The sequence below is a fragment of the Haplochromis burtoni genome, unplaced genomic scaffold (assembly GCF_018398535.1).
Source record: "Haplochromis burtoni strain Fernald_Lab_line unplaced genomic scaffold, NCSU_Asbu1 Contig_118, whole genome shotgun sequence".
Lineage (NCBI taxonomy): Eukaryota > Metazoa > Chordata > Actinopteri > Cichliformes > Cichlidae > Haplochromis > Haplochromis burtoni.
This window is the reverse complement of record NW_024582479.1, coordinates 1,238,285-1,261,439: the sequence shown is the minus strand read 5'-3', so window position 1 is coordinate 1,261,439 and position 23,155 is coordinate 1,238,285. Positions and strand designations below refer to the sequence as shown.

At 39.3% G+C, this 23,155-nt stretch overlaps 1 protein-coding gene across 4 annotated transcripts; it reads right to left on the bottom strand.

Annotated features, from left to right (window-relative positions):
• Window positions 1–1,235: 1,235 nt before the first annotated feature.
• Window positions 1,236–23,148, bottom strand: LOC102290859 (calcium/calmodulin-dependent protein kinase kinase 2). Of its 4 annotated transcripts, none has more exons than XM_005938828.3 (18): window positions 22,803–23,148; window positions 15,315–15,627; window positions 14,732–15,073; window positions 13,192–13,239; window positions 12,151–12,204; window positions 10,824–10,875; window positions 10,235–10,368; window positions 9,903–9,939; window positions 9,747–9,768; window positions 9,541–9,629; window positions 7,797–7,996; window positions 7,558–7,611; window positions 7,399–7,472; window positions 7,167–7,254; window positions 6,693–6,824; window positions 5,295–5,398; window positions 5,104–5,157; window positions 1,236–4,195 (listed from the first exon to the last, which is right to left on the bottom strand). In XM_005938828.3, the coding sequence occupies exons 2-18, from the start codon at window positions 15,543–15,545 to the stop codon at window positions 4,123–4,125; spliced, it is 1,788 nt and encodes a 595-aa protein (XP_005938890.1). In that variant the 5' UTR covers window positions 15,546–15,627; window positions 22,803–23,148; the 3' UTR covers window positions 1,236–4,122. The 4 variants fall into 4 exon arrangements, with proteins under 4 accessions (XP_005938890.1, XP_005938891.1, XP_005938892.1 ...); XM_005938829.3 differs by lacking the exon at window positions 22,803–23,148 and adding an exon at window positions 22,480–22,796; XM_005938830.3 differs by lacking the exon at window positions 5,104–5,157 and having other exon boundaries at window positions 22,803–23,147.
• Between the last annotated feature and the right edge of the window lie 7 nt (window positions 23,149–23,155).

Sequence of the window (23,155 nt, the reverse complement as noted above, 5' to 3'; positions counted from 1 at the left end):
TGGACATTTTCTAAATGGACGCTGGTCTCCAAGCATGGTTAAGTCCAGCAGCTAATTTTACCACTGTGAACAACTACAGAGGATTGTAAATCAGACTGAACAAAAGCATTCACTGTTGAGGAATTGTATCCATTTCTATACAAAGACTCCCAATTTTTAGAGGCTAACAAACATCGTTTTAAATATAAGTATAGTTGGTTACTTGGTTATAGTTGGTTAACGTATACTTGGTTGCTGATTGTTTGTGGGCTCGATCAGGTGACTGATTTGTCTGTTGAAAAATGTTCCATTTCCTTTGCCTTTAGACACTCTTTTGCAGTTTGCTTTGGGTCATTATCCATTCCACTGTCAGATCAGTTTTGCAGCAAGTGACTGAATCTGAGCAGAGAGTATAGCTCTGTACACTTCACAGTTCATCCTGTTACTTCTATCAACATTCACATCATCAATAAACACTAGTGGAAAACAATCCTTTCACATGCACTGACTCTAATCGGACCTCACATAAAGAGTTACCATAGACAGAAAGGGAAGTTCAATACTTGGAATCAACTGCAGGTCTTTTATCCTCTTAATTTGTCATGAAATATCAAGGCAGCTGGCTTCGCTAGGCCATTAATCTAATCTTTAATTTAATGCCTCAAATTAACGTTCACATCTTGATTTTTTGATCTGAAATATGCTTTGGTGGTGGTGTACAGAGAAAATCACTTATCAAAGTGACTTCTTCGTCTGTCATCTAGCATTACGGTCAATGAAAATGTTTTGTAAACTGTCTTGGACACTTTTAAACCGTAAATCCTGCATAGAATTCCTGAAGAAGTGCCATTTGATCATTTAGCATTTCTTGTTGACATGTTCTTTACGAGGTCAGATTTGTGTTGTTTTATCTTTAGTCTTTTTTTGACAAATAAAGCAGGACAAATTACTTTCAGGATTCACATGCAGATTTCCTATTAACTAAACCCCATTTTTGAAAAATAACCGTCCACGAGCGTGCTGAGCACATGAAATGTGTATACATGAATTGCTGAATTAAAGCACGACAGTGTTTAAGTGTTTGTAAGGATATGGTAGATGCAGAAATGTTGCTCCCGCTGTGCATTACACACATACAAAGAGCACAATGTGATATTACCGTAAGCCTCACAAGAATCACAGTATGTTCTGGTGCACAGCACAGACTAGTGGTCTACCTCCGCAACTGCATCAATAACTCAATCCACAACATCACAGAAAGGCAATTATACTTTATTCAAATTATGAACAAGGTACAGGTATGTAGAGAATATTTACTTTAAAGGTCCAATTTGATGTAAAGGACCTCTCATGCTATGACAATACAGTGGTATGTGTTCAGTAGTTAGCATGCATTTAGGAGGAAAAGAGCCCACCCCCCCAAAAGCTCTTAATAAAATTAATTACACTACAGAATGCAAAATTGTGTGAACAATAAAGGTTAATCACTTATCCTGACCATTCTGGCAACAATGGGCAGGTCTATTGAAACCAACTACAAGTTTAAATACTGTATAAAATATTTATCATACAGTTGTTTTTGTGACTTGCACCCCACATTCACACTCAAACAGTAGCTCACTTTACTCTTGTTGGTTATGGAAAATATTCACACCAAAGGAAATGCATCTGTCTTCTTATGTTCATGACAACAAATTAATCTGACAGTTAACAGCAACTTACAGTAGGTGCACTATGTTACAACTATGTGGTAACAGTCCACAATCCAGAGCAAACTGAAGATAAACATTATTATTTGTTGGATATCTTCACCAAAATTACACTTCAAAACTAATTTTAACCTTATTGGAAGTCTAAAACCAAAGTGCATGTCCCTACGCTCTAAGGTGGATATCTTTTTTGGGGGGAAAAAAAGATACATGAGCAAAACTAATTAACCACATACAGCCCTCTAGATTCAACTCGGTGGGTGTGGACGGTGTACATGACAGGTATCTGACAGGGCGTACCGTTGCACCATAAAGTTACACCATGTGCATAGTACTCGTCTTAAAAAACAGACATACAGTACAGTTCAGAGTGACATGCAAGAAGAAGTACGTACAAAAAGATTCCAGTCCCTTTCTCATACATTCAACACGTTAGTGCTGAAGTAATTAGTGTGTGGAAGCATTGAATGTAATAACTACTTTCAATATCGTGCTAATACGCTAAGTTAACTAAAGACACACTGATGAGGGAAACAATGATGGCTCAACAAAATGTACAAAAGTGTGGGAGGAAAAAGAAATACTGGCAGTGGCCAGTGGTACCCCTCAGCCTCCTACTAGATGCACCTGTGGTCTGAATTTCAAAATCCTACGTCATCTTGTTCTCGAGTTATCACATTTACATTTCAGAAAACTTGACCTCTGACCTTGAGGTAAAGATCGCTGAGATTTAAACCCGTCAGAGATTTTTAGTAGCTACAATCTGAAACTCCTACGTCGCTTCATTCTCAAGTTATCGCATTAATAAACTTGAGCGTCCTGGCAGGGTGACGACAACCCCCATCAGCCTTTTACTGCTGAGGCATAAATAACTTAATGCTTTAGGACTGAAAATGAAGCTCGTTAATAAATTAAAAAAAAAAAAAACCTACTTTAAAAGTTGAAATATTTGCAGAGTTGTCTACAGCCCAGACCAAACATGAGAAATGTTTCTAAGTTCAACACTTCGACAATATGCCATGCATAGATTTGTACAAAAAGTCTGCATTTGCACTATGCTTCCATTTTAAACTCCCTTCAGCAGCCATTTCTAATAGATCAGCATTATTTATTTATTTATTTCAATTTATCATCGTTTACAAAATGACTTTGAAATGTGCAGTTTTAACATAATATCGGTACCTCCTACAATACAAAAACAAACAAAACTAGTAAAAACATTCACAAGTTTTTTGTTGTTGTTGTTTTAAGCTTGAGGTTCAATTGTGATTTTCTGTTTAATTGGTCTGCATACAGACCTCAACTTGGAGAAGTGAAACAAATACGTGAACACAGTGAAATCATGTGACGCTCGGGATCCGACCACAAAGCCCGTTTTTGTCTAAACAGACCGATTTACAGCTTCAACAACACGTTTAACCTACAGAATCATTTAGAACTAACACGTTGTGTTTTCCCCCAAACGCATCAGGTAGTAGCTCACCTTCACCTTCACGCAGGATTTATAGCAAACACCTAAAAATCACATAATTGTACATCTTAAAAAGATTCACCAGAAGCACTAGATCTTTAAAACAAGGAAAGAGGAAGGATGACTTTTTTATGCCCTCTTGTATGCAGCAATGAATGTTATTATTCACAAAGCACTATATCAACTGTATTAAAGCTTTCTGAAAGCTATTGATTGTAGTAAATGAGAAAAAAACAAAAGTAATGGCTGTACAACAATGTAACTGTTTAGAAATAGCTTATACAGTGTTTGCATTGGGAAAGTAAACGCATGCATTCGGTGAAGTAAACATTTTTTCACTCTCCTTTTTTCCCCCATTTTGGGTAAATTCTATAGATACTTCACTCTAAAATGTGTTACCAAACTGGGCACTGCTACCACGAAGCAGAGCGAACCAGACAATCGTTTTTAAGAAAACTGCTTATTTAAATGTTGGTGGTGATGGTGAAGACAACCATCCTGCCCCCCACCCAAAACCCCCCTCCAAATATTCCTTCGTCCCGTATACCTGAAACACAAGTGGCTAGACTATGATAAAACCCGAAACTGTACAGCTGAAGCCTGAGACAAAGCATGCTAGGACTATAAGAGCATGCAGGGTAGGAGAAGGAGTGGGCCAGGCAGAAGGGGGCGAAGGTTGAAAGTAAAGGAGGATGCTCCACCCTTGGATGGTTTCCATGTTACAGTTTAAGTCCCATAACCTTAAATTAAACTGTGTAAGAGGACAGGACAGAATAAAAGCTTAGAAAGTGATCATCAAAGTGCCTTAGAGCATTATTTCCTCCCTTTTGTTAGTGTCTGCCACACTCGACCACCTCCCAAGAAATGATGTGTGGGCTGCAAGTATAAAACTGTGAGTAAAGGGGTTTTGTGCTGTGTGATTGCAGGCAGCCAGATGCCAGCGTGCATATTAAACCTCCCGCATCAGGAAAGAGTCTCATCCTCTCCCACGTAGGGCAGGTTCATACTTCTCATCCCGTCACCGCTTTCCTGTTTCCTAAGTAACACAGCAGAGAGGCAGCGTTAGTTATAGCAGTGCTGTAGGCTCGCTGTCATTCCTATTTCACTGAACAGAGAAAATAATCAGATACTATTAAGCCCTGTTTACTAAGTCAAAGCAACCATTTAGCTGTTACATGGCAGAGTACACCGAGTTCATTTCTACAGCAGATACGGTGAAGGAGAGCCCCAGGAAAGGTTGAAAAAACAAAAACTGGTGAAAGCGGGGAAACAATATCTTAAAAAAGTAAAGATGGCATTAATTTACAGACATGTCCTTTCATTAAATGTCAAGACTGCTTCATGCAAGGGAAAGTAAAAACACATGAAGATAAATGGATGCTCTTGGCCCATGATGAACTGAGTGTGGACAAAAATGCTTTTTATTATGACTTGACTTTTAAAATGCTTCTTTAATTTGTTTTGTTTTGTGGGTCAACCCAGAAAAAAAACCTAATAACCTAATGAACCCTCTGTGATAAAGGACATCGTTCTGTGTATCAGCTGGTCACCCGCTGTTCGCGTAGTTTTGTTTACACTCAGTAGCTTATGTGCGTCCTAATTTATCTTCCGCTATATGAATGCCTAATTGAATGACATATTTACAGTATTTCCCCGCTACACAGTTCATACTACACCAAAAGCACCCTCAGTCACAGATAACGACAGGAAATTGGATTGCAGGTACTGAAGGTTCTTAAGTGAAGCTCAACATTCCCTAACATGGCTTCTCCAGACATCCCCAAACCACCAGAGGTTAGTTAACAAATGTGATGCACAGGAGTATTTGACCATCACCACCATACTGGGAGACAGCTGCTTATATCATGCCAGCGGGTCTTAAAATATTCTCTTGACCACTTAAACAGCATTACAGCAGGCAAGAACTATGCCAGCATTATTTACCTTTTTTGGTTACAATGAATGTAGCAGTATCTCACACTGCCTGCTCTGCCTTTCCTACAGGGCAGGAGAAGGGGGAGAGAAATAACACCAACAGTCTTTCAGACAAACTACTCGGCAAGCCTCGGCTGGCTCTGCTGCTGCCTTTTTCTATAGAGTTTAGAAACTGTAGTGTTTTTGTAAACAGTGCTTACGTGAGGGTTTGCCCTGGAGGACACAAACTGCTGCGGTCCTCCTTCCGGCCCCAGTCAAAGGGGTTTCCGAAGGATCGCTTCCTGAGCATAGTTCTTACCAGGATCTTCAAAAAAGTAAACAGTACTTAGTAATGTAAAGATGAAAAGCTTCAATTTTATACATTTTAAAAATGTCCTTCATTTTAGAGCCCTAACAATGAGAACACAGCTAAAGAACTGATTTCTCCTAGATGTTATTGTCCTACAAAACAGTATGCAGCACTCATCAAAAACCACTATATCATTAATATGTAATTCATATTTGAGAAAATGTTTCTGCTGTGATAACAGATGGCAATGTCGTGGTAGATCTGATGAATTTGGAAGTCAGATGTATTTTCCATTTGTGACTTTTAACTTTTTTTAAGTTAAAAGTCAAACAAAAATGTTAAACAACATTAATTAATGCAGCTAAAGAAAATCTTTTTTTTGAAAAAATGAGTCATGCATCTGCTGTAGCTCAAAGTGTTGAAAGAGGAACTGAGTAGGTGCAGTGCCTCAGCTGTGGGATGGTGCAATGTGACTGAAATTCTTTTTCGTCTTTCGGCTGCTCCCCTTAGGGGTCGCCACAGCGGATCATCTGCCTCCATCTCACCCTATCCCTAGCTTCCTCTTCTGTCACACCAACGCTCAACATGTCCTCCTACATTACATCCATAAACCTTCCCTGAGGTCTTCCGCTTTTCCTCCTGCCTGGCAGCTCCATCTTTAACATCCTTTGTCCAATATATTCACTATCCCCCTCTGCACGTGTCCAAACCATCCCAGCCTTTCCTCTCTAACTCTGTCTCCAAACCACTCAACCTGAGCTCTGCCTCTGATGTGCTTATTCCTATTCCTGGTCTCTCCTAGGGAAAGTCTCGAAATTAACTCTGCAAACCATACATCATAGCAGGTCTCACTAGCGTCTTATAAACCTGCCCTTTCCCTCCTGCTGCTATCCTTCTGTCACAAATCACCCATGATATTTATCTCCCACATCACCCTGCCTGCACGGTCTTCTTCGCCTGCACTTTAGATGGTTGACCCCAAGTATTTAAACGTATCTACCTTCACTACCTCTACTCTTTGCAACTTTGCTGGGTTCTATTTCATAAGTTGCTAAAACACTCTGTTGTACTAAGTAATTAAGCTAATTTATACTAATGCAAATTTGCTAAGAAATAATCTTTTGCTCCTGATGGAGCATTCGTTCTCTCTGGTACTTTTTATTACTCTTTCATTGTAGCCGAGTTGCCCATAAATGATACCCAAATGTGATATTTCCTGTTATGACACCAAGAGAAAAGCAAATTAGGGTCTGAAGTGACTGTAATGTTTTTAATGCTTTCGTGAGACAAACATTGTTCACAAACTCACCACTGTTGCCAGGCTGGGGATGTGTTTAACAGAATTCTCCACTTCCTCCTCGGTTACTTCAATAAGCATACAGCAGTTATCGTCCTCAGGGGGAAGTGGCTCAGCACCATGCCTTGTCACCCATGGGTGTACCTGGACACAAGCACAAGGCAAACAAAGGAGTTCTTTGAGTAATCAGATTATGTGCCACACATATAAACTTAGACAGTGTCTTTGGAGGCACAACAGTAAAAATTTACTCAGGCTGAATCTAAGTGCAAAATTATACTTGTTAGATCAATGTAAGCTATTCATTCATATCTATAAATATATGTAAACTGCTATAGATTATACTTCACAAACAGTTGATTTATGAATTTAATGACATAAAAGACTGTAATGTCCAAACAAAAGAACAATAATCCTTTTGACATTTTGTGTGTGTGTGATATTTAAACATGACACACGGCCACCGGCAGCTACCCGTGTGTTTACCTTAATCTGTGGGATCGTTATCCTGGTCTCTGGATTCTTGTCCAGCATTTTCAATAACAAATCCTTGAGATCATCTGATATGTCGGCACTGTTGTAACAAAAACTAATTAGACAACTGAGTAAATATGTTATTGAGAAAGTGCCAAAATTGCGTATTTAATTTAATAAATATGCTATTTATACAATAAACACTGGGAACAGCCATCTGTTAAAAGAGCAAGGCAGAACTTACTGTTCTGGTAACACCACGGGTTGTGTCTTGATTTTTTGATGAAGACTGAGAATGCGCTCATCCATAAATGGACACTGTGAATACAAAAAAAGTGTGTCGATTTTAGCAGGATCACTAGTACCAAAAAAATGTTAATGTTTTTACCATTCCCCAACTCACCTCTCCAAAGACGAAGCAATACAGCGTCACTCCCATGGCCCAAACATCCAAAGCCTTAGCAGAAAAGCAAAACAGGTTTAATTTGATGTGAAAATGCTTGTTGGGTAGCTGAGATTCAAAATTTCATAAATGTTTGGAAAGCAGGAACATTTTAATGGAAAAAGAAAATCAACAACAAAAGTTCTTGCATTTCTGAAAGTCATCCCAAGAGGGCACTAGTTAGCCGAATACTGCTTCACCTTTCCAGAGAAGTTCTTTCTGGTCTCAGAGAGCGTTTCAGGAGCAAGAAAAGCAGGAGTTCCAACTGTGCTGGTCAACAGGGCGTCAGCTCCCTCAAACTGGTTACTAACTCCAAAGTCTGCAATCTTGATGTGTCCATCTTCTCCCACCAGCAGATTCGACGGTTTGACGTCTCTGTGGATGATCCTCTGGTAATGTACTATTAACAGAAAAAACGAACAAACTTTATTATCGCAATCGGGTCACATTCGTAGTATTCACTTTATGGCAGAATTAAGATGTTCTAATGGTGAAAAACGGCTTGACCATTTTTTTTAATGGCTTGGACTCGTGAAGAAAAATCTCTGGTAGTGTAGTTAGACAGCCAGGTAGACGTTTGGTAAATGATGATAAATTATGTCCACACTACCTGGTTAAGATGTGAAAATGAGAGTTAAGTGCGCCTTAATTATTTAAACTGTTTTAACTAATCTACCTGCACCATGACTAAAACAAGCCTACTTTCCTTTCCAAATGACTCCAGACTGTTTTTGTGTCCATCCCTGCTTGCACTGATATGCATTAAGAGCCGCTGAAATTATGTGAAATGAACTTTGTGGAGTGTTGCTAGAGTCAAGAGCAGCTCAGACGAAGGCCTTGTGTAAATGGCAGGGAAGAGCTGTAGGAGGACAGCACTTGATTATACAATCAGAGCTTCATCTTCTTACCACAATCATAATTCTAATGGAAAGCATTAGCAGACTTTTATCTCTATAAGGACATGCTGATACTATGCAACATCACTGTAATGAGCTAATTTTTAAACAAAACTATTAGTATGGGAAAAACATCTCTGGCTGATATTTTTCTCCAAAGAGAAGACTGAATTAAAGAAATGACGCAACACAATTTCAGATCTATGGTCTAAGCTGTATTTGTGCTATTATTAGTTCACCTAGTCAGGAAAACCTGGCCTACCAGAATGCAAAGGTGATGTCATATGAATACATACAAAGTTATATGACCAAGGAAAAATTAAAATGAAAAACTGAATCTCAGAATTTTGTCCAAACAATAATGAAAAAGATATTCAGCTTTTGAAATTGGTGCCTCTAAATCTGACAAGTATACACTCACCAACCACTTTGTTAGGTACACCTGATAACCTGCTAGTTAACAAAAACATTTAATCAGCCGATGGCAGCAACCCAGTACCGTTTAGCAATGTAGACATGGTCAAGAAGACCTGCTGAAGGTCCAGCCGAAGAATGGAGTCCGGAGACGAAAAGTGATCTGAGTGAGTTTAAACGTGGCCTGGTCGTTGGTGCCAGATGGGCTGGTCTAAATATTTCAGAAACCAATGATCTACTTGGATTTCTTCCACAAACCTTTATTAATCGCCTTGTTGAATCTATGTCATGAAGAATAAGATTAGTTCTGAAGGCATGAAGGGGTCCAACCAAGTATTAGTAAGGTGTACCTAATAAAGTGTCCACTGAGTGCTTTATTTTGTACAAACAGAAAAAAACAACATTTCAAGACTAGAACAACTGTCACAGTCGGCGTGACCAAGGTAAACTTGTTCAAAGAGCCATTTTGATGTTGTACACAGTGCTGGCGATCTTGGTGGGTTAACAACATAAAATCTGTTGAGTAAAATTAATTCACTTTGCAAGTCAGATTAAATCTATCTACACATGCGTAATAAACACTAATGTAGTCACAGGGTAGGTGGAAGAGTAGCAGGAGGTTTTGAAAACTCACAGTACTCGATTCCCCTGAGAAGATCCTGGAAGTAAAAACGTGCCTGGTCCTCGCTGAAAGGCTTATCGGTCGGCACCTCCATCACAGCCCTAGATACACACGGTACAACATCAACAGGTACACACACAAACACACTCAATTACCAATCATAACTAATGAGACTGGGCTCATTCCAGTGTCACAATCATATAAGAGGCTTAGCTTACCCTTGCTTCACCAGCTCAAACACTGTAACAGAAAACAAAGGAGGTTAGTGAGGACAAGCAAACTAAAAAAAAACAAAACACATCTTTTAAAGATGACGTTAAAATTGACTTTGTTTTATGCTTGCTGTGATGTGTTGTTGTCTGGCCACAACATACCCATGTACAGATGGTCCTCACCGGGGTCATCCAAAACCTGGCACCACATTGAAGAGGAATGGAAATGTGTGAACACAGATACACAACAGATCATCTTTTGATCTTTTGTACCAGGCAAAGTTAAATATACCTTCGGTGGAATTTCTAATAAGTATACATAGAGTACAAAGATAGCTTTACAGTCTAACACAATTTATGTACATTTTAAGGTTCTTCAAAATGCCATTGCTGTTTCCTTTCCTTTCTTAACTTGTTTAAAATTAGCGTAATACCAATAAGTAATCCTTAAGAGATCAAATGAAAATATCCACATGTTTTACAAGATTACTCACTTCTACTAGTTTGACTACATTAGGGTGGTCAAGCTTTTTAAGGATGGCAATCTCTTGATAGACTCGCTCCAGCGGCCCTTTAGGTTGGGCAGGCCCCTCGGGAGCGGCTCTTGCCCCACGAGGAGGAGGTCTCCCTGATGGAGGAAACAGGGGACAATATGGGAAGGGTAGAGGGACAGGATAAAGATAGAGTCAAATCCTAAGTATTGGTATGTGCTGTTAACATTAACATTATCATTACAGACATTACAGATGCTCTGCTCTGGCCCTGAATCTAAGAAACTTGGAAAGAAGCTGACTTTTTGAAGATGTTTCATCTCTCATCCGAGAAGCTTTTTAACACCTTGGCCATGTGATGAGACACATGATCAACAGCAGGTCAACAACCCTCTTAAGGGAGAACTTCCACTCGGGTTTAAATACCTGGGACGCTCCACCATTGGTTTTGAGAACTGAAGAAGCTCCTCAGATGAGAAGTGACACGTCTTCAAGAAACTTAAAGAAGTCCAGTCGCTTTTCTTTCCAAGCTCTTTAGATTACCATGAACTGGATGACTGAGACCTTACACAGAAATATGGCCCTTACTTACGTGGGAAACCTGCCTGCCTCATCAGCCTCTTCTTGGAAAGCACCTTCATCGCCTACAGCACAGAGAGGGAAACTTAGTTGGATTGCAACAGGTTAAGAGAAACAGAAAGAGTCCAGCAGCCAAGAAAGCCAAAGAAAAGATAAACAGCAGCATGCTTACAGGTTTCTTACACTTGCACCCTAAACCTAGAAATTCTGTAGCTTGAAAATGCTTGGTGTGTTTGTCACTGCTGTCACTGTAGACAGCTTTCCTCAATCGTGGTGTGAAATGATTGAAATATGAGCCGTAACAGACACATTTTCTGCACATTTACATTAAACAGCATTTCAACTGCACTACACCGCCTATCAAGTTTGGTATTTAAATGGTTACATGTCATAAAGAAAGCCCAACTCCATTCACTACACAGTGTTTTCAAACCTCAAATTTCGTCTGGAGGTGCCGACAGGGGTTAACGAGAAGTCTGGGTGGCAGGGTGGAGTCATGTGCCTCAGCTGACCCGATAGCGATTGAGAGCGCAACCTCTCTGACCCAGAGGAAGGGAAGAAAGCTGACTACAAGTTGGGCAGACGATAAGAGCACAACAGCTGAGAGATGCCCTGCGATGCGGATACACGCAAGTCTCCCACCTGTGAGCTTTGGGAGCTCTTATCCATGTCTGCATTCCAAGATGTGTGGAAGTGGACCAACAGTTTCTTGTGATTTCCCTTGCGTAAACATTGTTGACATACTGTTGAATTGTACTTTCTTTTTCTTTTATTTGAGAGCCAGTTCTTGACTGTGCAGACACTGACACAACTGTATCTATCCCTGGTCTAGACAGATCTTTCTGACCAATGTCTCTCTCTCCACCAGATTATGTCTTCAAAAACTGCCAAGGTTGACAGGAATTTGTATCAGACTTGAAGAGAAAGCATGGTGTGTAACAGCGGCATTGTTTGGTGAATATTTCCCTATTCTTTAATAACCTAAATGCCCTCAGTTATTATGTCAATGATATAATCACTGAATGCGACACGAGGCCTTTGTCACTCGGGAGGAATATTAAAATAATCCCTTTGTCGTTGTCAATCGCTATCATGCAGCTTAATGTGAACTGCAGCAATAATCAAGAACGGCAAAAACACAAAAGCCTGAAATGATGTGTTATTACATTAGTCGATGAGCTCAATTATCTGGAGACATTTTCACATGCAGAGGCTCCACATCAAATCACACCAGTAAATATTACAAGAGGGGTTGATTATTGCAAAGTTAACCAGCGGTCGCCTGGCCTGTGATAAGGAAATAAATGACATCTGGACTCACATGTGCATTACAAACTCACATAGTATGTGTTGTCATCCTCATTGTAAGCCAACTTGACAACACCATAGGAGCCCTGTCCGGAAACAAGCAAAAAAGAAAACATGAGGGAAAAATCTGAAATTATATATATATATATATATATATGTGCTGTCAGCATTGCTCTCGTTAATGCGGCAAATCTCCATTAGCGAGTTAGCGCGGATCGCCCCGTCATTTTAACGAGATTAACGCTGACAGCACTAATATATATATTAAGCAGTTAGTTCTTAATGTGACACTAAAAGTGTAACGCAAATGCAAAGGAATACATAGATACACACAGGAATAAATACACAAACACACAAGGGAATTGAGTGGGCTGCTTCAAAATGAGAACAGAGAAATTTCAAATCATCGCTCCTCTCTCTCTTTCATTTTTGATTTCAGGCTAATTAAGGAAACTGGATCTGGTTTATGCTATCAAGCTTCCCTGCCCACACACAGGAAATTCAGGATAAAAAGTAGGCCTAATTACAAGCCTGTGTGTACGAACAAAAACTAACAGAGAGAGAGAGAGGGCAGTGTCGGTTCCTGTTGGGGGAGCAGACTGCAGATTGGAGAGACAGCACACAGCTCATCCTACAGTCCTGGAGATAAACTGATAACACAAGTTTCTCCAACAATTCAAAGAGGCTTTAACTGTCTCCACTGTGCTCAAAAGCGCACACATTAAAAGGTCTACCTACATACGGAAATACACACACATTCTGCCTTAACAATGCCCACAATCTAAAACATTCATATAGGCACACACACCCACTCACTCATACACACACACACTCTCCAAGCCTTGCACAACCCTTAGAGAGTGCTATTTTTACCAGCCTCTCATCCATCTTCCAACTCTCCCATGGCCTCGTGGTTTACACAGAGTTTGGGAAATGAGGGCAGCCGGGAAGGAGGATATCAGAGACTGTCCTTGATGATGTGTGCTACTTGACAGACATGCAGTAGGCGGACGGGAGGAGAAAATGGAAGAGTCAGTGAAAGGGAGCAATCAGTGAGCTGTCTCTCATGGTACCTTTCCAATCTCATCTTTCAGCTTGTACTGGTTGAGTTGAACACAGTCCTTTAAGAGGGAGCGAGAGAGGGGAAAAAAGAAAACAATCGTCACATCATCATGAGTATTCCTACAAAATCTGCCTGAATGTTGTCTTGAACCTCAAATTTGCCTTTGACACTTTCTCTCCATTAACATTTTTTAATACATTTCTTCATACCAGCCACTGATTTGCTGCCCTCTAAATCAGGACAATTACACATTTTTTATGCAATCCAGTTTAAATCAAATTTCACTTCTAATCAATAATAAATTCAACTGTAATCAACAGGACTCATCAAAGGCAAGAATGGATAAATCACAAAGAAAAATGTATATATATTTGAAAACTATGTTTTCAAAACTCCCAAGGACACCTTAAAGTACCAGTACACAATGACAGAATCACAGTAAATTATGGTAGAGCTGCTAATCTAAACATTTTTCCATTTTTTTGTTTTGAACAACAGAGAGGAGCTGACAGATGTGTGAAGGCTTTTCAGTCAAATGCATTGTTAAAGTAGAATGATAAGTGAAAGGGTTAATCTAACATCATGTAGATCTCATGTAGATATCGTCAAGATTTAGGCAGTTGTACTTCCTGATACTTCTCTTCGCCATTGTCATTAAGAGCTTGGTGTGTGTGTTTGTGCTAGGATATTTTGAAGAGCGTCAAAAAGACAGCTTAGCAGTACAAAGGCTGTGAGAGAGAAAAAAGGAGTAAGAATAGGGAAAAATTCAATAGATTTTCTTCAGTATGAAGGGCAGAGCTAATAAAGTTGGAGCTTATTGATATTACAGTCTTGGCTCCCATTCCAAAGGCTGTCCCACACATCATTAAAACACATTTCTAAATGTCATTTATTTGACTGCTCCTCTCTAGACTGCAAGACATATCTGCAGGATATCTCTAAATATTTCACCTAATTAACCTTTATCACTTTCAATATGTAATTCTGAGAAAGCAAAAAGTCTCTTCAGCCTGCTGCTCTGAAAAATCCTAACTACAACTACATGTAACAGCTACACAGCTACATCTACTTGGATTATAAAACCTTACCTTTGTGTCCACAAAGCTTGCTCTTTATCACTTTGCTGCTGATTTTAAGACAAATGCACATGTAGTTCTTACTGTCAGACAGCTGTGGTATTACTTACGACACACTAACATGTGTGGGGCACTTTAGTGCCTCGCTCTGTGTCATTAGTTAGGTTATCCATGTGTAATGGTTTATGCAATACACAATGCTGAAGGGAATACAATGAGTCACATGGTGCAAAAATTACATAATAACCAAAATATTATGGCATATGCTGCAACCTCATTATAACTCATACTGACTTAGCACTCGTGGTAGATATTAAACTACTGCTACCAATATGGCTAACACTTATTATATAGCACGATTAATTTGATTTAGCTATATTTTCTCCATTTAACGCAGGCTGAAACACATTGCAAGCTACAAAATCCTTATACCATTAAAACTGAAACTAAATTAGCTTTAATGCTTAATCATACCTGGAGGTCTGTGATGGAAACACTGTGGGACTCCACAGTGGGCCGGCGGGGCAGGCGTGGAGAAGAATGAGGTGACGTGATGGGGGAGTACGGTAATGATGGATAAATATAGCGCCCATTAAGTCCCGGTGAGCTACAGGGTGAGGTTGCTGTTTGTGAGCGCTCCTGCAGAGAGAGTTTCCTGTCTGAAAAGTTTAACCTTCCCCTTTGCTCTTGGCTTCCGGGTAGTAGAGCTTCTGGCCGACCAACTGTATGAGACAGAAGGTCACAGGATGGAGTCCGGAAAGGTGCTGCCACAGAGGAAGCTGGCTCCGGCGTCTCTGAACTGTCCATTTCTTCTACCTGACATGAGATGGATTTGAATGGTTTATACTTCTCTTACTTACTAATCATCCACTTCATATCCTCTATTCACCTGCACCTTGATGTACTTACGGTTCTACTAGAAAAGCGCTATACAAATGCAGGACATTTACCATTTTACTAGACAAAGATTGTTATATGTAAAATCCTGCTAAACCTTACACTTCATACAGTAGACATCAACATCTCTAGCATGAACCCTTGCCTTTGTTGCTCTTACCTCTTCCTCCCCAGCCTCTCCAGGCGGTCGGCTGGGTTCATACTCTGTTACGACAATTAGGGACTCCATTGGATCCGGCGAGGGTGTCTCAGAGTGGGTGTTTAAAGGTGGGGCAGGACAGCTGCACAGTAGATCAGGCAAGGGCTGAGAGGGTTGCATTGGATTTGCATGACTGCTGCAAGAGGCTGGAGGCTCAGCAGATGGCCAAGGGGTTACATGACAAGGAAACATGGTGCCTCTTCACAAAGACTGCCAACCAGTGCTCCATCAGATGGGAATGTATGGGGAATGTCTCTTAATCTATGACAGCAAACTAAAAAATGAGAAAGTGCATGTGATTAATACTTCACACCCTTACAACTTCTGTGTTATTTTCTTTTTTATTATGACCATCTCCTAGAGTATGCTGCAGATAGTCCGTTCTTACACTATCCCAGAGGTTGTACTCTGAACCTTGTAACCTTTAATCTATAATTATGTCTGCAATCATGCAAATGATTCACGGTTTAATAGATTCATGTGGATTCACCAATGAAGCTTCAGCAGGCCTTTTTACGCCATAAAAGCTTATTTCTCTGATTGCTTGTTAAGATTCAAAACCACTCAACTTTCAAGATATTTTCACTACGTTCAAGTATATTTATATTTATTTATATAAATATTAGAGATGGCACGATACCACTTTTTTATGTCTGATACCAATACTGATATCATAAATTTGGATATCTGCCGATACCGATATAAATCCAATATAGGGTATTTCATAATCAATAAAATGTTTTTTTAAATATTTTGCTGCATTTTGGATAAGTTCATACTCAAGTTTAAAAAAAAACCCAAAAGACTAAAGCTATTTTTTTTTACCTATATGAAAAAAAATACACTGCACCCAAAATATTTCATAGTTCAGCAATACTGATCAATCTAATAAAGTTAAACCTACACCATCCTCCCTATTCTGGTATTTTAAAGAGTACTTAGTGGAAATATTAAACAACCTAACTAATAGGGTTGCCAACTCCCAGCAAAAAAATAAAAAATAAAAATAGGGAACCACCCCCCACCCTCATAATGCTTAATTGACGTAATGGACTTTAATTTAAAGCACGTGTAAAAGAAAATAAAACATTTTTAAAATGCACAGAAGTCAATAATTTTTCTACAATAATTAAATAGATTCAACATCTTTCTTCAACAAAATTGCAAATGAAAAAGTACTGTGGCTTTCTAGGTTATAAATTTGACTTAATAGTTACTATATACAATAATGGATTTCTATACATTTTACATCAGACGAAAACTTTGACTGTAAGATTCAGATAATTATTTATTAAAAGCTAGAAATGACAATTAGAAAGAAAAGTATGTCTTTGTGCCCCCTTTTCCCTGTTCATGCCCTAACGGCCCCGCTGGCTAAACTTTGCTAGAGCCGCCCCTGCACACTTACCAGCCGTCAGCTGTAGAAAAAGATCCTGGTGTAGAAAGTAATATTAAATAAATTCTAACAACAGATTATCAAGCTTAAACGTGCTGCTGTTCTTTATCCGCTGGTTTCCTCTTTCTGGCGCAAAGTGGGCGATAAACAAACAAGAGAGACGGTAGTCGTGACAGAAAAGCCGATCAGCTGATCATTGATCAGTTTCATGATTGAAGTAGCAACAGGAGAGGGAGGGAGAGAGAAGAGGCAGTCGCTCCATATATTGGTTGTTAAGCTTAACGTGGGAATGCTTTACGAACATTCAGAGATGAACTTACACACTTGCTTTACTTCTCTAGGATAGCTTTCTCCGAGATGAAATGCTGGTTTATGAGCACGTAGCGAGGCTCCAGATGCTCAACCAGACCCCGGACAAGTCTCGCACGCCACAGCCGCTCTATCACGAGATGCACACTGCTCCGACGTGCTAAGGTTATGAGCTAGGTTACACTATGTCACTAGTTTTGTGAGGTGCTTTGTGATATTTAATGGATCAGATTACATTTTTTTATTTCTCTCCGATATCCCATCCAGTAATTTAGATCAGTATCGGACCAATACCGATACGTAATATCGGATCGGTCCATCTCTAAAAAATATATATATTCAATAAATTGGATTTGGATTTAGGGGAATAAATATATTAAAAAATGAATACAACCTAATAACACATAGTACACAAATATCCTTATTATCTTTATTGAGGTGCAAAGCAATACATCTACACATTATCTCATCATCAGCAAATATTAATTAAACCAATAGCAATATAATGTGTTTGTAAAAGATTCAATTTCCTATTCACACAGTCCCTTTTGCCAGAGTTCTCCTAGTAACATCTGCACAGTCACCTGGACTACTAGACATTACTCTTACACTTCACCTGTGATTTGGGTGAAGCCAGATTAAACAAACTACTAAACTTCAGTTCCACTATTAATAATTTTAGCTTGATGCACAGTAAGCCAACTTCACTGAAAAGGTGCATACTTCCCCTGTTTTTGAACTGGTGCCATACAACTTTAAACTGTGAACTGGGAGCCGAAATTAAGAAAAACCGAGGTTGACTGTTTCTTTTCAGCCAAGAATAATTTAGGGCTGGCATAAATCCTGTGACAAAGTATGGTAAAATTTACATGTAAGGTTCAATTATCCACAGAGCCTGAGCAGCACGACCCAACTTGTGGGTGTAATGAAAACGTGTGGGATAAACAATCAGGGGTGCTGTTCACTGGCTCTGAAACATAAGCAGATAGGGCTGCTTCCATAAGAAACATCCATGGTGCAGAAATTTTCCCACACGTTCTGTTAGGTGATAATTAATTCAGGCAAACGCGTCTAGTATCGCAAACTACAGATACAATGCATCTATAAACGCAAGGGTGCAGTCTGCTTTTGATGTTGGGCACACAGTAGCGTGGTGGTTAATTTTTATCTGTGAAGCATCTAACCAAAACCATTTCTTGCATAATTAAAAGAGGCTAATTTCCATCTTGAAATCCACTCAGTTTATTATTTGCCTATTACGTGACAGAGAAATGGAGACAGGAGAAAAGAGAAGAGGAAAAAGAAACAGACAGATCCCCTATATTTTCTGTCATGGTTTTGACAGGATTGTGGCACTGTCGGTGTGTGGGAGCTGAGTAAACCTCACAGATACAGAGAAAAAACAACAACAAAGGGAAGCCATAAGGCAAGCAAGACAGTGGGAGATCCAGCCAAGCTCAGAGCGAGAACCATGTGTGGGAAGAAACACCCACTCCAGGTGGGCTCTCTTCTTTCACTGCCAACCTATATATACAGTACTATTGTAATGTAAACTGACAAAAGAGGAAAAGAAATGCTGCACATTACAGAATAACAGTTTAATAAGAAGGAACTGAAATTGCTGGGTGTTTTAACTGCCAAGTCTATTTAGCCACTTAAATTACCCCCTTGTGAATTTTTTAAATGTTTTTTTAACTGTTATGTTAAAACATTTTCAAAACCAGAAACATTTTCATTTCAATTTTGCTGTAGAGGATAAATGTTGCTTATTTGAGTCTTTCTCAAGTCAATTTAACACCTCTGGCTTTCATGAACTCTGAAAACTTCTGACATGTTATTAAAAGCAGATACTTTTTGGTTGGTTTTAATTCATTAAAACAAAAGTATTCCGACTAGAAGTGAGTGTTAACTTACCCAGTTTGACCTACAGATACACAGATGACACAAAACAAGGCCTGCTCCATAAAAACAAAAAGGTGTTTATACAGTATCATCAATTGATGATGGCATAAACTCCTAACGTGACATTGTAACTGTTAGTCAGACAAGACAATATTACTGCAAATCTCATTTCCTACCTAGAAGGGCTGGGTTTTCAGCAGGAGATGTACTTGAATGCTGAAATCACGATGATTCGGTTTGATACAATATTTTGCATCCACTATTTGCTAAAGTCATTTTTGAAACTGCAAACTCCCAATTCCCTCGCACTAAAGATAAATACGCTACCCCAAAGGTCACCAAGTTTCTGTGACACAAGAGAACTGCACAGACTTCAATTTCATTTTTGTACAAAAACACTGTGCATCATTAATGACTGAACTGCTGGCTAAAGCCCAAAACTTCCCTGATCCCTGCGGATCACAGCAGCACGACGAAGAACAAGGAGACAGATTTGAGCCTCGAGAAACACCAACAGATGCTGCCTAGCTCCAGATGCCATACCGTGCCTTTTACCATAACAAAAATCATGTGACCTGCCTGTCACTATCTAAGCGGGAGAGGATGGGAGGGGAAGAGAGGACTTATCACAACTTGCAGGGGGTCCAAGCCATGTAGAGCATTAATAACAACACAGGCACTGTGTTATGGAAATACCAGTACAACACAGGGCCATCTGGAGCAGAGGAGGATCCCCAGCTTCATTAAAAGATCAACAGGGTTACACTGTCAGCGATGTCCGGCACCGTGCAAGAGATAAGCTCCTGTAAATGGAGGAATTATTGTCCTTGATCAACTTAGCTGCAGTGTTGCCACATAATCACAGCACAATTTAGGGAGAATCTGAAAAACTCATTTGGTGACCCAGACATTAAATTGAACTTATTTATTTCAATTTTATTTATATAGCAAGCTGCATTTTATTGCAAGATAAAGACAATCCAACAGAGAGAAACCTACCAATCTGAGGGTCCTCGATACGAAAACACTTGACAATAGTGGAGCAAAAGATCTCCCTTTTAACAGCCCTCCAGTGGATTCATGGAAGGGCAGCAATGCAAACTCCACAAAGACTCTGTGATAATATGTATCAGTCATGCCCTACGTTACAATGGCACAAATCAAATATCAGCCATTTGAATCAGCTGTGTTGGATCAAGGACACATCTAAAACCTGCAGGACACCGGCCCTCGAGGCCTGGAGTTGCCCACCCCTGTGTTAAACGGTTTTAATGATATGACACAAGAGCCCCCTGCCACAGAGGGGACAGAGATAGTAAGGGATATTTAAAGGATTAAGAAAACTGGGATTAACAGGTTAATGGGATTAATTAATGGGTGAAATATGTTAAACCTATTAAATTGGATTTTAATTTTCTTATTGTTTTTTTTTACTCTAACTTATTTATTTATGTATTATTTAAAGTGTGCACCTTATCTCTCTTCACCTCTCTATTGGACAAACTTAATTTGTACTAGGGCTGGGCCATATTATACCGTTCACGGTAATACCGGTATAATGTTTGGCAACGATAGGAAAATGAAATATCGCAATAGAATATGAGTAAAATGCTCATGCGCAGTGCCTTTGTTTTCATACGCACATGGCCGATTGTTGAGTGAAACAGATGAACCAGAATTGGTTTGTAAAAATGGTTTAACTTCATTGATGTGGAACTGGTTTGGTGTTTGTCCATCAGATACACGACAAAGCACATTTTTTTGCAGAACATGCAAGCGGCCGTCGGACTAAGATGCCCTTAAATCTGGGAGTAATCTGGGTCCTAAACTCCGTATCTTCAGGTCAAACGAACACTGCAGCATCACTAAGAGTTAAAAACTGTCTAAATTCATCTTTAATAAAACGATCAGCATTGCTGCTTTACCAGGTGAAACTATGAAGTTTAACTTCCAGGCATCCATGAAAACAAAAGTTATTACATTTAACGGAGTTAGAAGTTAGCAGGAAGCTAGCGGAAGTTAGCTCGCTAGTTTCGCTAGTTACCTAAGCATGATATAGCATGTTCTGACTGAGATTTCTGAAAAAAATAAAACGTACAGCTCTGCTTTCACTTCCAACATAAATGAAGACAGGAAACTAAACAGCAGTGACGTTTGTAGGGTTACTGAAGTTGGGCTAGCTGGTATATAATTATGTGCTACGTGATCGCTAGCGACACAGCTATGTTAGCATAACATAAACAGTGAAGCTAGAGGACGAACACTAACACTTTTCCACTTATAAAAGTTAACGTGAAGGTTCTTCATGGTTAGAGACAAATGCAATCGCATGGCAGGATGCTGTAAACGGACCAAACTTCAGTCAGGAGAACAACTGAGATAATCCATCCACAATACGAGGTTAGTCATTAATATACTGCAACAACATGGGAATAGAGCAGCTGCCAGAGAATTCAACATTAATGAAACAATGGTACAGAAGTGGAGGAAGCAAGAAGAATGAGTTTAATAAAGTTTGATTTATCTGACTGCTTTGTTTCGCTTAATGTGCCTTATAATCCCGTGCACCTTATGGTCCGAAAAATACGTACTGCACACTGCAGTTTAATGTTGCAAAGCACCTCTTTTTAACTTCAGTGGATATTATACATGGTTATGCTCAGGATATGTCAGCCCATTTCTACTGGAAATGCCTTTTGGTTAAACTTTCAGCAAGGAATTTGCATTTGCACTGTTACATTTTTATAAAGCTTTAATGTACATAAAAACCAGCTTCTTGTTTAAGTGAAAATAAATGATAGGTTGTCTTTTTGCGCTAGTAATGTTGTGGAGTTGTATTTTGTCTCGCATCAATTATATCGTCAGTTATATCGTTATCGCAAATTTTCAAATATATATCGTGATAAATATTTTTGGCCATATCGCCCTGCTCTAATTTGTACACATATTGTACTAGTTCTGTTACCAGGCTTCAAAACATAAATTGCTGAATGAAAACAAAGAATTTCAATTATTATTATTATTATTATTATTATTATTATTATAAAAATAATATGGTACAAGTAAATTTAAAGGGCATTTTCCAGAATGAAGGTCCAACACATTAAATGTGTTTCTACACATTTCTACTCTGTATCTACTGAAAGGTTAAGGCTAACCTTATAAAATAACCACTAAACCTACTATATCAAAGTTAAAGTTCAATTTATTCCTGTAGAGTGATGCCAGGAGTTAAATGTGTCAAATATATATACTTTAAATGGTTTTCCAAAACAAAAAAATAACATAATGATAACTAAAATAAAAAACATCGGGGACTCTGTGTGCCATCAGAGGCTTTCTCTCATCAAGAATATGTCAGCGCAACTTCCCAAAATGGTAACATTAGATGTTACCAGAGCCCAACATGAAGATTTGAGACTAAACCGAGACTCTGCAATTTCACAAACACACAATCTTTGAGATAACCGATAAACAATAACACATGCAACTGGCACCACCGGATTTCGTGTTACTTACACCCACAGATAAGAGCTGCTACATCGACTGTAAATGTCAAAGCGGTTAAGCTGCTCCGGTGTTGTTTGGGCGTTCACAAAGTCACCGCCGTCTCAAGTCTAAGCTAACTTAGCTCTGAGCTTCTAAGCCAACCAGCTCAGCTAACGTTAGCAGCTGCCTCATCTGGCAAGATACAGATGTTGTGGATGAAGGAGTCAGTGATGCTAGTACGTCCCAGTAACGTTCATGCTACAGCCGCTGGCAAAGATGCAGGAAGCAATCGTTTAAAATAAGAAAAAGAAAATTGTATATATACTGTGTGATTTAACAAACAAAAACCTTACCTTGGCGTGTTATTTAGGCCTACAAGTGAGAAATGTAAGACTCCCCCTCCTTCCTCGTCTGCTGTGTGAGTAGCTTCTGCCCTGCGACAGCTAGCTAGCTGTTTGAGAAACGGAGACTGTAACAGACTGAGAACCGATGTTTTGACGGACCAATCCAGCTGAGCACGCAGGTCCCGTGCTTCACATGGAGGAAATGTTAACTGCAGGCATTTAACGCAACGCTTTTATATGCTAACAAACAACCTAAGCTACTTCCGCTGAAGGCTACGATGCCCTTTTGCCTTCTTTTATTTCACGAGTTCTAAATATAACATTCACGGTTCCTGGTCGTTTCTGCCTCAAATGCTTTATGA